Here is a 12,887-nt window from a genome sequence, read left to right as displayed (position 1 = left end):
ACATTTTAATGTTTCTGTCTACGGTGAGTAGAACCACTGTCCTGATCTTCTCATATTCTTATTTTAGATTTACATAATCAAATGACACACTAACACTCACTCTGCATCCAGAACTGAAAATAAGACTAGTGTGTTGCTTTATTCAGATTTCTGTGTATTCTCATGTTTCAGCTCGTCTGCCTCTTCCTAACATAACCAGAGACTGTTCTTCGTCCTCATCTTCATCTTCATCCTCATCACAGCAGAATTGTTCACTGGTGTGTTCAGTGGTGAATGTGGGTGATGTGACTCTCTCCTGGTACAAAGGAAACAGTTTATTGTCCAGCATCAGTGTGTCTGATCTCAGCTCAGTCTCTCTCTACCTCTGGAGGTGGAATATCAGGAGAAAAACAGCTACAGCTGTGTGATCAACAATCCCATCACAAACCAGACCACACATCTGGACATCAGCAAACTCTGTCACACATGTGAAGGTACGTCTGCAGTTTATTCCCTGAGTTGATCTCTGTCTTCTGTTGTAGATTACACTGACATGAATGATTATTGTTACAGACTCTGTGTCTCTGATAGTGTTGGTCTCTGTTTCTGCTACTGCTGGATCTCTGTTGATGTTAGCTGCAGTTTGTTTCTTCTTCATCTTCAGAAGACACAGGAAAAGGGATCAAGAAAGCAAGTGTTACCTACTGCTTTTAAAAATTATTATAACAAAAGCTAATAGATATGTATTGATAATAATCATAATCACATTTTAAAAGCCAATTATTCTCATCAACTAATGTGCTTTTTTGCAATTTCTGTAGCTGGAACTCATAAATGTCTATATATATGTGACAATGAGCACTGCTCTTTACTCATCTCAGTCATACAAAAAAAAAAAAAAAAGAAAAAAAAAAGATTCTTCACTACTTTGACTGCATCAAAACACAATGTGTGTGTGTGTGGAACAGTTAAAATTAAAGTTGTTAATGCTTTTTTAAGAAGTTGCACTTCAAAATATTTAAATGCATACATTACTGATTTAATTTTCACAGCCTTAATATTAACACCACATACTGTAAGTTCTGAAGAAATGAATCCAGCTCAGATTGAGTTTAGTTGTTTTAATGCATCTGTTGATTTTACTGTAACTAAAACAGTCCGGACTTGTGAAGAAGAGATCACTTACGCTGACCCCACACTCCACAGAAGAAGAGCACAGAAATCAGTAGAGAATTTATTCATAATTATTCAGAAATTGAGTCAGAATTAGATTTTTGTTGTTGCTTTTTTTTTTTTTTTTTTTTTTTTTTTTACACTTTACACTGTTTTTACAGATACACTGTTCCAGTAAACAACATGCTTCATGTAGTGTCAATACAAAAAGATTGTGTTGCATTTTAGATATTTAAGTGGACGGAACCTGTTTGTTTTGAGCGGTGAACAGTGTACGTTTATTTTTAGAAGAAAAAGTCTCACAGGAAACTGAAGCCCTCATGAAATGAAAGTCACAATGCATGTTTCTTCTGGTTTGCATGACAGTCCAAAAGCAAATGCATTGTTAAAATCACTCAAACCTACTTTTTAACAGCACAGCTTTTTTTGTATCTCTGTCTGCTCAAAGGGTCACACTTTGTTCAGTATTATACTTCTCACTCATCTCTTATTGTTTTTCACAGAATGTTAAAAAGGAAGATCATGTTGAGTATGCACCGATTGCCATGAGAAGATGATCAAACTTAAATCCTTCTCCAAGAACTCTTAAATCTCCTTCAACAAGCTCGGTTTCAGAGTTTTAGGATTAACTGCAGGATCATTCTGAAGCAATGTAATTTAATATGGATTCGTGAAATGGTCTCCTCCAAAGTATTTGTTTTGTAGTACAAAGACTTTTAAATGTGGCCAGTAGGAGAATTCTCATGTTAGTTTAAAGACACAGTGTATGTTAATATAATTTAAAACAAACTGCTAAACGTAGAGGCAGAATGCGCACCAAAAGCAGTGGAGAGCCTGCTGTGGCTCATTGATTCACATCTGTACAGAGATGTGGTTTATCTGTTGGACAAACAGGTATTGTACGAGCTTGTATCTGCTAGGTGTTAACGTGAGTCAGTGTGGGAGTGTGTTCGAGGTGTCAGTGGTGTGTGGTTCAATGGTTTTTCTGAGTTTTTTCCATTCTGGCTCATATGAAACCATTTGACTTCTGCTTTAGAAAAAGGAGCTTCACTGCAAAAAATAACAAATCCGAGTTATATCTAGTTGCCTTTTTATTTCCCATTGTTCTGATTTTGCCAATGTCACTGCAATGTCTTTGTAGACTTGTAGCATTAGACGAAAGTCATAATGATCACTCTATGATCTAAACTCCTTCCAGCAGATAATAAGATCCAATGATTAACACTATAATGACAAATTGTGGACAACAACAAAATGCGTTCATATAAGAGATGCAGTATTGGACATCACCTAGATAAAGCCATTCTTTCATCTACTTATTAGAAATAAGGTCTGTAAAAATGTAATGTCACACAGATCTAAACACTGCTGTGGAATAGTTTCATACCAGGTGTGTGGGATGTCCCCAATAAGTTTTGATCATCATTTCCAACTGACAGTACAGTAAAACAAATGAACAATGCACTTAGAATTAATATATATATATATATATATATATATATATATATATATATATATATATATATATATATATATATATATATAGTTTTATAACATTACAGTTGAACCACTGTTGGACTGTATGGACTATTTTAATGATGTCTTTACTGCCTTTCTGGGTCTTGAATGTGTCAGTTGTGTTGCGGTTCATGCAGAGTCAGAAAGCTCTTGGATTTCATAAAAAAAATATAATTTGTGTTCAGAAGACGTACAAATGTCTTACAGATTTGGAACAACGTGAGGCCGATCAAATAATGACAGAGTTTCATCGTTGGGTGAAATAAAGCATTATAAGTGTACAAGACAAGCATGTGTGCCCTACTTTACTAGAGCACCATCTAGTGCCATAAACAAGAATTCCCCTTTCCAGCCTGCACCCTCATTCAATATTAATACACGTGTGTTCATATACAGGTCCTTCTAAAACAATTAGCATATTGTGATGAAGTTCATTATTTTCCATAATGTAATGATAAAAATTTAACTTTCATATATTTTAGATTCATTACACACCAACTGAAATATTTCAGGTCTTTTATTGTTTTAATACTGATGATTTTGGCATACAGCTCATGAAAACCCAAAATTCCTATCTCAAAAATTAGCATATCATGAAAAGGTTCTCTAAACGAGCTATTAACCTAATCATCTGAATCAACTAATTAACTCTAAACACCTGCAAAAGATTCCTGAGGCTTTTAAAAACTCCCAGCCTGGTTCATTACTCAAAACCGCAATCATGGGTAAGACTGCCGACCTGACTGCTGTCCAGAAGGCCATCATTGACACCCTCAAGCGAGAGGGTAAGACACAGAAAGAAATTTCTGAACGAATAGGCTGTTCCCAGAGTGCTGTATCAAGGCACCTCAGTGGGAAGTCTGTGGGAAGGAAAAAGTGTGGCAAAAAACGCTGCACAACGAGAAGAGGTGACCGGACCCTGAGGAAGATTTGATTCCAGACCTTGGGGGACCTGCGGAAGCAATGGACTGAGTCTGGAGTAGAAACATCCAGAGCCACCGTGTGCAGGCGTGTGCAGGAAATGGGCTACAGAGAAGGAGCACTGGACTGTTGCTCAGTGGTCCAAAGTACTTTTTTCGGATGAAAGCAAATTTTGCATGTCATTCAGAAATCAAGGTGCCAGAGTCTGTAGGAAGACTGGGGAGAAGGAAATGCCAAAATGCCTGAAGTCCAGTGTCAAGTACCCACAGTCAGTGATGGTCTGGGGTGCCATGTCAGCTGCTGGTGTTGGTCCACTGTGTTTTATCAAGGGCAGGGTCAATGCAGCTAGCTATCAGGAGATTTTGGAGCACTTCATGCTTCCATCTGCTGAAAAGCTTTATGGAGATGAAGATTTCGTTTTTCAGCACGACCTGGCACCTGCTCACAGTGCCAAAACCACTGGTAAATGGTTTACTGACCATGGTATTACTGTGCTCAATTGGCCTGCCAACTCTCCTGACCTGAACCCCATAGAGAATCTGTGGGATATTGTGAGAGAAGCAAGACCCAACACTCTGGATGAGCTTAAGGCCACTATCGAAGCATCCTGGGCCTCCATAACACCTCAGCAATGCCACAGGCCGATTTCCTCCATGCCACGCCGCATTGAAGCAGTCATTTCTGCAAAAGGATTCCCGACCAAGAATTGAGTGCATAACTGAACATAATTATTTGAAGGTTGACTTTTTTGTATTAAAAACACTTTTCTTTTATTGGTTGGATGAAATATGCTAATTTGTTTAGATAGGAATTTTTGATTTTCATGAGCTGTATGCCAAAATCATCAGTATTAAAAAAATAAAAGACCTGAAATATTTCAGTTGGTGTGCAATGAATCTAAAATATATGAAAGTTAAATTTTTATCATTACATTATGGAAAATAATGAACTATCACAAAATGCAAATTTTTTGAGAAGGACCTGTAGATAGGATTAAACTGATTAAAATGTTGCTTGGGTCAAAGATTGAATTCTGAGATTTTAATGGTGACATTTGGTGATGTGTTTTTCTATAATATATATTTCTATTTAATGGCAAACACATATTTCAATTACAAACTCAGTTAGTACAGTATATTTAATAACATATGTCATATGTGCAAACAAACATTCACATTAATCTCCAGTACAAAACAGTTGTCAAAAAATGGAATACATGTTGTTTTCCTTGGATAATAAAAAATACAAAATCTCTGGGAACAGATCTCATGATCCACATCAAACAGGATAAACCTGAGAAATAATAGACGGTTGCACAATTAGGTCTACCATTGTTGAGTCAAACAGATGATATTAATAACAGGTGTCAAACATATTATTTCTGTCCTGGAATGAGGTGATAGACTGAGCATGCAGAAGATTTAAGAGAAGGTGATTATTTCAATCACACAGTGATTATATCATAACATTCAAACACAAGCATACAACAAAAGAAAATACAAAAATGAACAAAAACAAAAGACATATTTCATGTTTTTTAAACATAACTGAAGGAGACTGACAAAACAAACCTCTATATTAACAACACAAATTTTAATTTTCTAGTTGAAATTTCTATAATGGACAGATAATGTAAAGTAATAAAGTAGTGAACTTTACCTTAAGGCAACAGAACTGAAAGAAAGTGCATGCACAAACTTTACAAAACTATACACATTTGTTGAAACAAAATAGAAGGAATAATGTGTAATATTATACATATTTAAAATATAAAACATTTAAAACAAACCATCAAACATCAGAACTGGTCTGGAGTAGAACCTCTTCTCAGTAAAGGCTCACAGTTCAATCTTGTCTTTTTTTTTGCTCCTCTCTTACATTTCAAGTCGCCCAAATATGAACTACTGCTACTGTGATGTCCCATTATCAGCAGTCATCAGTTAAACCCCATTCTGAGTGTAGTGCACCATTCCCCTGCAAGAGAACAAATGATCCGATTTGATGATTCAGCCACAGTCTCTCTCTCTCTCTCTCACACACACACACACACCTTTGGAAGGTAGCAGGTAAAATAACAATTTATAGATAATAAACAGATAAAAGAAACAAAAACAAAAATATCTTCTGGTTAGAGGTAGAATGAACATTAACATATTACTGTACATGACTTGCTTGCAGATAAAATATTTTTATGAAACAGAAACAAGTGCATTTCATAATATTTAAAAATGTAGAATCCATTGGAAATTAATGCAATAATCTGATTGCCTAAAGCTTTTAATCATGGCTGATCACACTATAAATTAATCTAGAGAATTTCTAAGTAATAATATCTGAATGAAACTACACACACACACAGAAATCTCAGACAGACTTCTAACTGTGATTTTTGTAGATCTCACAGAAATCAATACGTAAATTCAGGGTTTTGTTTGCAGACAGAAAGAGTATCTCACCTCATTGTATCTGTGTAGCCTGATGATGCCTGTTTCAACAGCAACAAATTACATTAAGCATATAGTACTTCGATTAATTGGAACAAATCTAATCAGCTGTATGTAATGCTTGCCATTTCGTCCTTGTGTAGACTTCCTGTGACGATAGTAAATCCCAGCAGCAACTGCTGCAGCAGTAAACAACAGAACAACAACAACAACAACCACAGCAAATACTCCTCCTTTAGCAGCTGAAGACACCCCTGAATCTGGAACAGATGAAGACAGACATTATTATTTCTAGCGACTGACTGATAATCAACTTTAGCAATGCCTTTGACTGATATTTACACTCGTCTATCTAGGTCACCAGTATGATATTGATTTATTTCATAAATCTGGTGGATTTCTGAGGAACAGCAGATAAAACAGCAACAAGAGACAGCAGCATTTACAGGACAACTGACTAATATTATGCATTTCTGTCATTACTAACAACAGATGTGTAAAATTCATAATGTAATACTCAATGTGATAAGCATGTGAAGGTGATAAGAGATCATCTGAGTTATATTTTAAAACTGAACCAAAACTAACTCTTTCTAACAGCCCACAATGAAATCTTTCATTGGTTTGATTTACATATGTCAAACTGTTTTCTAAAACTGCAAAGGAATGTGCGTGGAGTGACTAATGATACTCACCAGTGACAATTACACTGAAAATCCTTATGAGACTGATTCTGCTGCGGTTCATCTGTAGTTTATAATCTCCAGAGTCTGTGGTGCTGGTGTTCATGATGGTCAGAGATCCAGTCACATGATCCAGATGCAGTCTGTTTCTGAATCGACCATCAGGGTCTTCACACTGACCATCTTTACAGGTTTTATTGGGATCTCCAGTGATTTCAGCGATGAGAATATCACTGAAATACCACGTCATCGAATCATTCAGGTTTTTAATTTCACCAGGATCTAAAGAAACAGATTCTCCCTTCTTCACAGACTTTCTCTTCATTTCATCTTGTTCAGCTGCAGAAACATCTGAAACACAAACCAACAGATGATGGAGGACTCTTCTGAGGGGAAAACACTTCATAACATGAGTGAACTGTGGAATCCCCTTTAATTTGTCTAGAAACCAACATTTATCCACAATTAATGTAGCAATATTTTTTATCAAATCCTTTGCACTTTGGATTCCTGATGAACTAAAAATAACAAGAGTACCAGATGCACTTAAACAGACAATTATAGTACTTTCATCTTCATCAGAACAAGACTAAAAAATAGTCAGTGTACTGTTTGAGTAAATGAATTCCTCCGGGATATTGGTTTGTTTGAACTCAGAGGGAGTGTCAGCCACATTAAAAAAAGTGAACAGCTTAAGTCATTTATGGATTAATGCGCATTAGAGATGCGAACCATTTAAAACGATTCAGTTCGATTTGGTGAACTGAATGATTCGTTCGCGAACCGGAAATCCAGCTGCTTTGATTTGAACTCTCTCACAACAGACCCGGAAGAGAAGACAATGATGAATGAAGTTGTCGTTTTTGCTATTTTTGGACCAAAATGTATTTTCGATGCTTCAAAATATTCTAACTGATCCTCTGATGTCACATGGACTACTTTGATGATGTTTTTCTTACTTTTCTGGACATGGACAGTAGACCGTACACACAGCTTCAATGGAGGGACTGAGAGCTCTCGGACTAAATCTAAAATATCTTAAACTGTGTTCCAAAGATAAAAGGAGGCCTTACATGTTTGGAACAGATTAGGGGTGAGTTATTAATGACAGAATTTTCATTTTTGGGCGAACTAACCCTTTAAAGGTAATAGAAGATGAGACTCTGATTGTTTTATTGCACGTTGCGCCCAAAAAATACCCATTACTCATTAAGAGAATAGAGACAATCCGTTTAGACCATGCGCCTGGGCGTGCAAACCGTTTTTCTGTCATTTAAATAGCAAAAGTGGATTTGGACAAGCCCTGAGTGCACCTGCGCCGCGCATTATACACTTTGCGTTTAGATCCTTAAAACAGAGCCCAATGACTCACCATATACAGCAACAAAGAAGATCTTTTCAGTGATGGTGTCGCTGCTGATGACACGTAGACGATAAAGTCCTGAAGCCGGGTCTCTGATGTCTGTGATGGTCAGAGATCCAGTCTGATGATCCAGCTTCAGTCTGTCTCTGAATCTCTCAGTGTCTTTATTACACTGAACATCTGTACAGATCTTACTGAGATCTCCACTGATTTGAGCGATGCGAGTGTCATAATAGTACCATCTAATATTTTCTTGTTGGTCTGTTTTAACATCAGTGTGTAGAGTGACTGAATCTCCCTCCATCACGAATGCTGACTCTCCTTTTGTATCAGTACTGAAAAACCTGAAGAATGAATGAACAGTTATTGTAAGCCAAACAAAATTGCCAAACATTTTTAAATGCTTAACTTTGAAAGTATGTGAGTTGACCCCCCCCCAAAAGGAATGTCATTGTCAGTCTCTGTCCCATGTCCACGAGAGTACAATATGCAAGTTTACATTTCCAAACATTCATTTTCACATTGATTCCAATAATCCAGTGAGATTTGTGTTTGCACAAGGAGTCTGACAACAGCCAGTGCTCCACACTGTGCTCAGATTTATTACAATTAACTGCTATTTCCTACTGACACATTACAGCAAAAGATAGAAATAGTGTGATTTACTTGATTTTAAAAACAATGACTCACCATGAACAGTAACAATGAAGATCTTTTCAAGGTCTCTGCTGTTTTTCGTGATCTTTAGTTTATAAATGCCAGTGTCTTTGGGTCTGGGGTCTTTGATGGTCAGAGATCCATTCTTATGATCCAGTATCAGTCTGCTTCTGAATCTCCCATCACACTGAACATCTGTACAGATCTTACTCTGACCTCCAGTGATTTCAGCAAGTTTAATGTCATTAAAATACCAGGAAATCCTTTCCTGTTGGACTGTTGTAACATCAGTGTATAGAGTGACTGATTCTCCCTCATTCACTGACACTGACACTCCATCCGTGTAAACACCAGACACACCTGGAGAAGACATTAATAGTTAATGAAAGTTACACAAAATTATATAGGAAAGTGGTGTAAAAATGAAACATTGAACCAGTGGCTCAGTGGTAGAGCATTGCGTTAGCAGCACAAAAGGTCATGGGTTCAATTCCCAGGGATCACACACGCACAGGTGATAAAAAATGTACAGTCTAAGTGCACTGTAAGCTGCTTTTGTCTGCTGAGTGCATAAATGTAAACAAACAGCAGAAGAATATCAGTGATTGAAACATGAGTCTCATGGATGATCTCAGATAATGAACATAATATAACCAATATCATAATTCACATACAGTTGTACTGATAAGTCTAAATAACTTGTAGAATATTCAACATGTTAAAAGGGATAATTTTTTCTTATTTATAATAGTACTTCCCTGGATCATCTACTTCACATAACAAGTGTTTACATATAGACCACAAGACAATATTCTTGTGAAAGTTCACATATCCTTGAGATTCTGAGTCTTATTTTGTGATAAACATTGTATGAGCTTTATACCTACTCTAAACGCAAAACACGTGCTATTGGCAGCAGTCTAATGTAATTTTGCGTTATTTAGTTTATTGAGGGTGGTGCTTTTAATATTGATTCACAGGATTTAAGCACACATGAAATATTAAAATTTACTTAATATTAGTGATGGGAAGTTCGAATCATTTTACCGACTCGGACCTTTGAGTCTCGTTCAGCGAAATGAACAAATCTTTTTTCAAGTAATTTTAGTTCATATTAGCATAATGTTATTAAAATGTTACGTGTTACTTCAACACATCTACTACTTACTCAAACTTTGATCACACTGCAAACAATACAAAACTATAATGCTATAATAAACAGATTAATTAATTGTTAACCTGATTCTTCAGTCTGTGATTAGCTCTGCAAGGAACGAATCGTTTAAGAACGACCCTTCACTGCTTAATAATATTATTTATTGCTTCCGAATGTTGTGGAGTAAGTCATGTCTGTTCTTAAACTTAAAGCACAGTGCTGCGTTTCCCAAAAGCAAGGAAAGAAAATCGACATATTGACTAGTTACTGACGAAAAAAAATGAATTTGGACCAGGCACCACTGGCAAGATTTAAGGAACACTGTTGTATAGGCTATTTTTAAAAGTAATGTTTTCAGACACTGTACTAGTACGCATATTATTGTACATTGATTTAGTTGGATAGCATATCATTGTATGGTTTTACGCTTTAGGTCAGGGGTGTCAAACTCAGTTCCTGGAGGGCCGGGGCCCTGCAGAGTTTAGATTAAACCCTAATTAAACACACTTGATCCAACCAATCAAGTCCTTCAGGCTTATTTGAGAAAAAAAAAAAAAACAACAACATCGTTTGTGTGTTGTAGCAGGGTTTAAACAAAGCTCTGTAGGGCTCCGATCCTCCAGGATTTGAGTTTGACACCCCTGGTTTAGGCTTTGGAAGGAAGAGTTGAACAATTTAAATGTCTCACCAGCCACGAAGAAAGCACACAATGTGATCAAAATAGAGGCCGACATTTTAAACACTTTTCCACTAAAAATTAACGCAGCTTCTAAGGAAATGGGTGTTTTGTCCCTGCGCTGTTGTCCCGCAAAAAAAAAAAAAAAAAAAAAAAACGAAAGTGAAAGTGATTTTGTTCCACGAAAGAAGCTTGGGTAGCTTAGGTTATTTTGACAAAAATAACCTTTCACTTTCAAATCGAATTTTTCTAGCTTTTCCTTTGTTGTTAAAAATTGTGTGACGTGTCTTGTCGAGGATTTTGCTGACCGGAAGAAAAACAAACATAGTCATTTCCACTGCCAGAATTGCCGTAATTCTCATTATTAACGCGCAAACAGTTCTGCCGCCACTGGCATGACACCGGGGTTCAGCACTCTGTTACAATTTTTAACGTATCAAGTTAAATTGGTTATTTTAAAAGTAGCATACCTGTTTCAAGATGCAGGGGGTTGTTTCGTTCATGTACATTACTTCATGGTTTGCCCTTCTCGTTTTCTTGTTGTTTGTAGCCCACATGTGCAGTTACTGGGGTCCAAGCTGTCCTGGAGAGTTAAACTCCAGCTAAATTAAAAAACCGCTACTCCGTCCGAGAGCGCACACTCTCGGGGTAGGCATAGCAAACTTAATTTCAATAAGTCCTAACTTAAGGAGCGCCAGAAGAGTACTTATATAGGCGTTGAATGCGTTCAGGACATCATCCGCCATGTTGACTTTATGATATCTTCTTCTTCTTTGATTTTAATGGCGGGTTGCGAACCAACTCCCAAGGTGCATACCGCCACCTACTGTGATGGAGTGTGAAAAGAATGAATAACTCTCCTATATCCTATTATATAGACCACTATTCTTAATAAATCTCATGACTGCATGCATTTGTTTCTTGAATTTGGACCATCATTTAATAAGCTAGTTATATTAAATTCCTAGCATCCTACTGCTTGTAATTCTTCCTTAAGAATCCTCCTTTGTATTTCATAAGTCTTGCATTTCTGCATAACATGCTCTACAGTTTCCTCTACTGAACCGACATCACATAGACCTGTGTTTCCCTATTATGTGTAAAGTGTGATTTAGGTTCAAATGTCCTGTTTGTAAATGTGTGAAAATAACTTGTTCTTTTTGTACTTTAGTTGTGAATTGCTTTGCTTTTCTTTATGGTTTTTTGAACCTTGTAATAGTGGCGACCTGCGTGACATGAGTCCCAAACTGTCTGCCATTTCCTATTGCATGCTTCTGAAATTAAATGTTTTCCTTCTGATCTTCTGAGTGCAATGTGTATGTTTAGTTCTTTCATTTTAATTGATTCTTTGGCAATCTTGTCTGCTTCCTCGTTACCTTGAATTCCCACGTGTGCTGGTACCCACATAAATGTAATTATTATTCTCATCTGTCCTAAACCGTATAACCTTATCTTGATTTCAGTTAAAATGTCAGTTCTATTTGTTTCCAATGATTGTAAGCTCACATTGAATCAGAACATATTATTACTTTATCCGGTCTAACTTCATACACCAACTCTAGTACCATTAAAATAGCTATCATCTCTGCTGTATATACTGATGCACCATCTGTTATCCTTCAAGTCTTCCTCACCTCAAACTCTGGAACATAAAATGTAGCCCCTGTCCTTCCAGTCTCTGTACTCTTTGACCCATCTGTATAAATCTGAAGAAATTAGTAGTATGATTTTTTTAATATACTCATATGTAATTAAACTGTTTCATTCATTTCCCTTCTGTTTTCATGTAATTTTATGTCTATTTACGATTGATCTATTATCCAGGGTGGAATTGGGGATACTACCACTACTGGAGCAAATGATATTGACTCTTGACCAGCTTCATCCCACATAGCAAATGTCTTCTGGCCCAGATCCGGCCACACATGACTTTTCCCTTGGGCCGAGTACTGCAAAGAATGACTGGATTAAATACATAAAGGATATTTGTATTATTTAACACATTTTATTATTGCAGCTTTGAGTTGTATTCAGAGTTGCTTTTAACTGTTTTTATTAATTTTGAGGAATATTTTTTATTCTTTTGTTAGTGCGTGTTTACATTAATTCTAGAACTAAAGTAAAATTTTATTCCCAATTACTTTCAACAAGGGGACAGGAGAGCTTCAATTAATAAATGGGAAAAATAAATGGGTATTAATAAATACTTTAATAGTTACTTGAAAAAGGTCATCTGATTACATAACTCACATTACTTGTAATGGGTTCCCCCAACACTGTGTGTGTGTGTGTGTGTGTGTATAGAATTGTTTTTCAC

The 12,887-nt window shown here is 36.4% G+C and overlaps 1 protein-coding gene across 1 annotated transcript; it reads right to left on the bottom strand.

Moving 5' to 3' along the window:
- Positions 1-4,711: 4,711 nt before the first annotated feature.
- Positions 4,712-10,868, bottom strand: LOC113082914 (carcinoembryonic antigen-related cell adhesion molecule 3-like). The gene is made up of 7 exons (XM_026254333.1): positions 10,583-10,868; positions 8,770-9,098; positions 8,091-8,424; positions 6,731-7,069; positions 6,161-6,295; positions 6,048-6,076; positions 4,712-5,565 (listed from the first exon to the last, which is right to left on the bottom strand). Exons 1-7 carry the CDS (start codon positions 10,626-10,628, stop codon positions 5,518-5,520), a joined length of 1,260 nt encoding a protein of 419 aa, XP_026110118.1. The 5' UTR covers positions 10,629-10,868; the 3' UTR covers positions 4,712-5,517.
- Positions 10,869-12,887: the final 2,019 nt, after the last annotated feature.

This window comes from Carassius auratus, unplaced genomic scaffold, assembly GCF_003368295.1.
Source record: "Carassius auratus strain Wakin unplaced genomic scaffold, ASM336829v1 scaf_tig00037175, whole genome shotgun sequence".
In the NCBI taxonomy this organism is placed as follows: Eukaryota; Metazoa; Chordata; class Actinopteri; order Cypriniformes; family Cyprinidae; genus Carassius; species Carassius auratus.
This window is presented reverse-complemented; position numbering and strand designations above follow the sequence as displayed.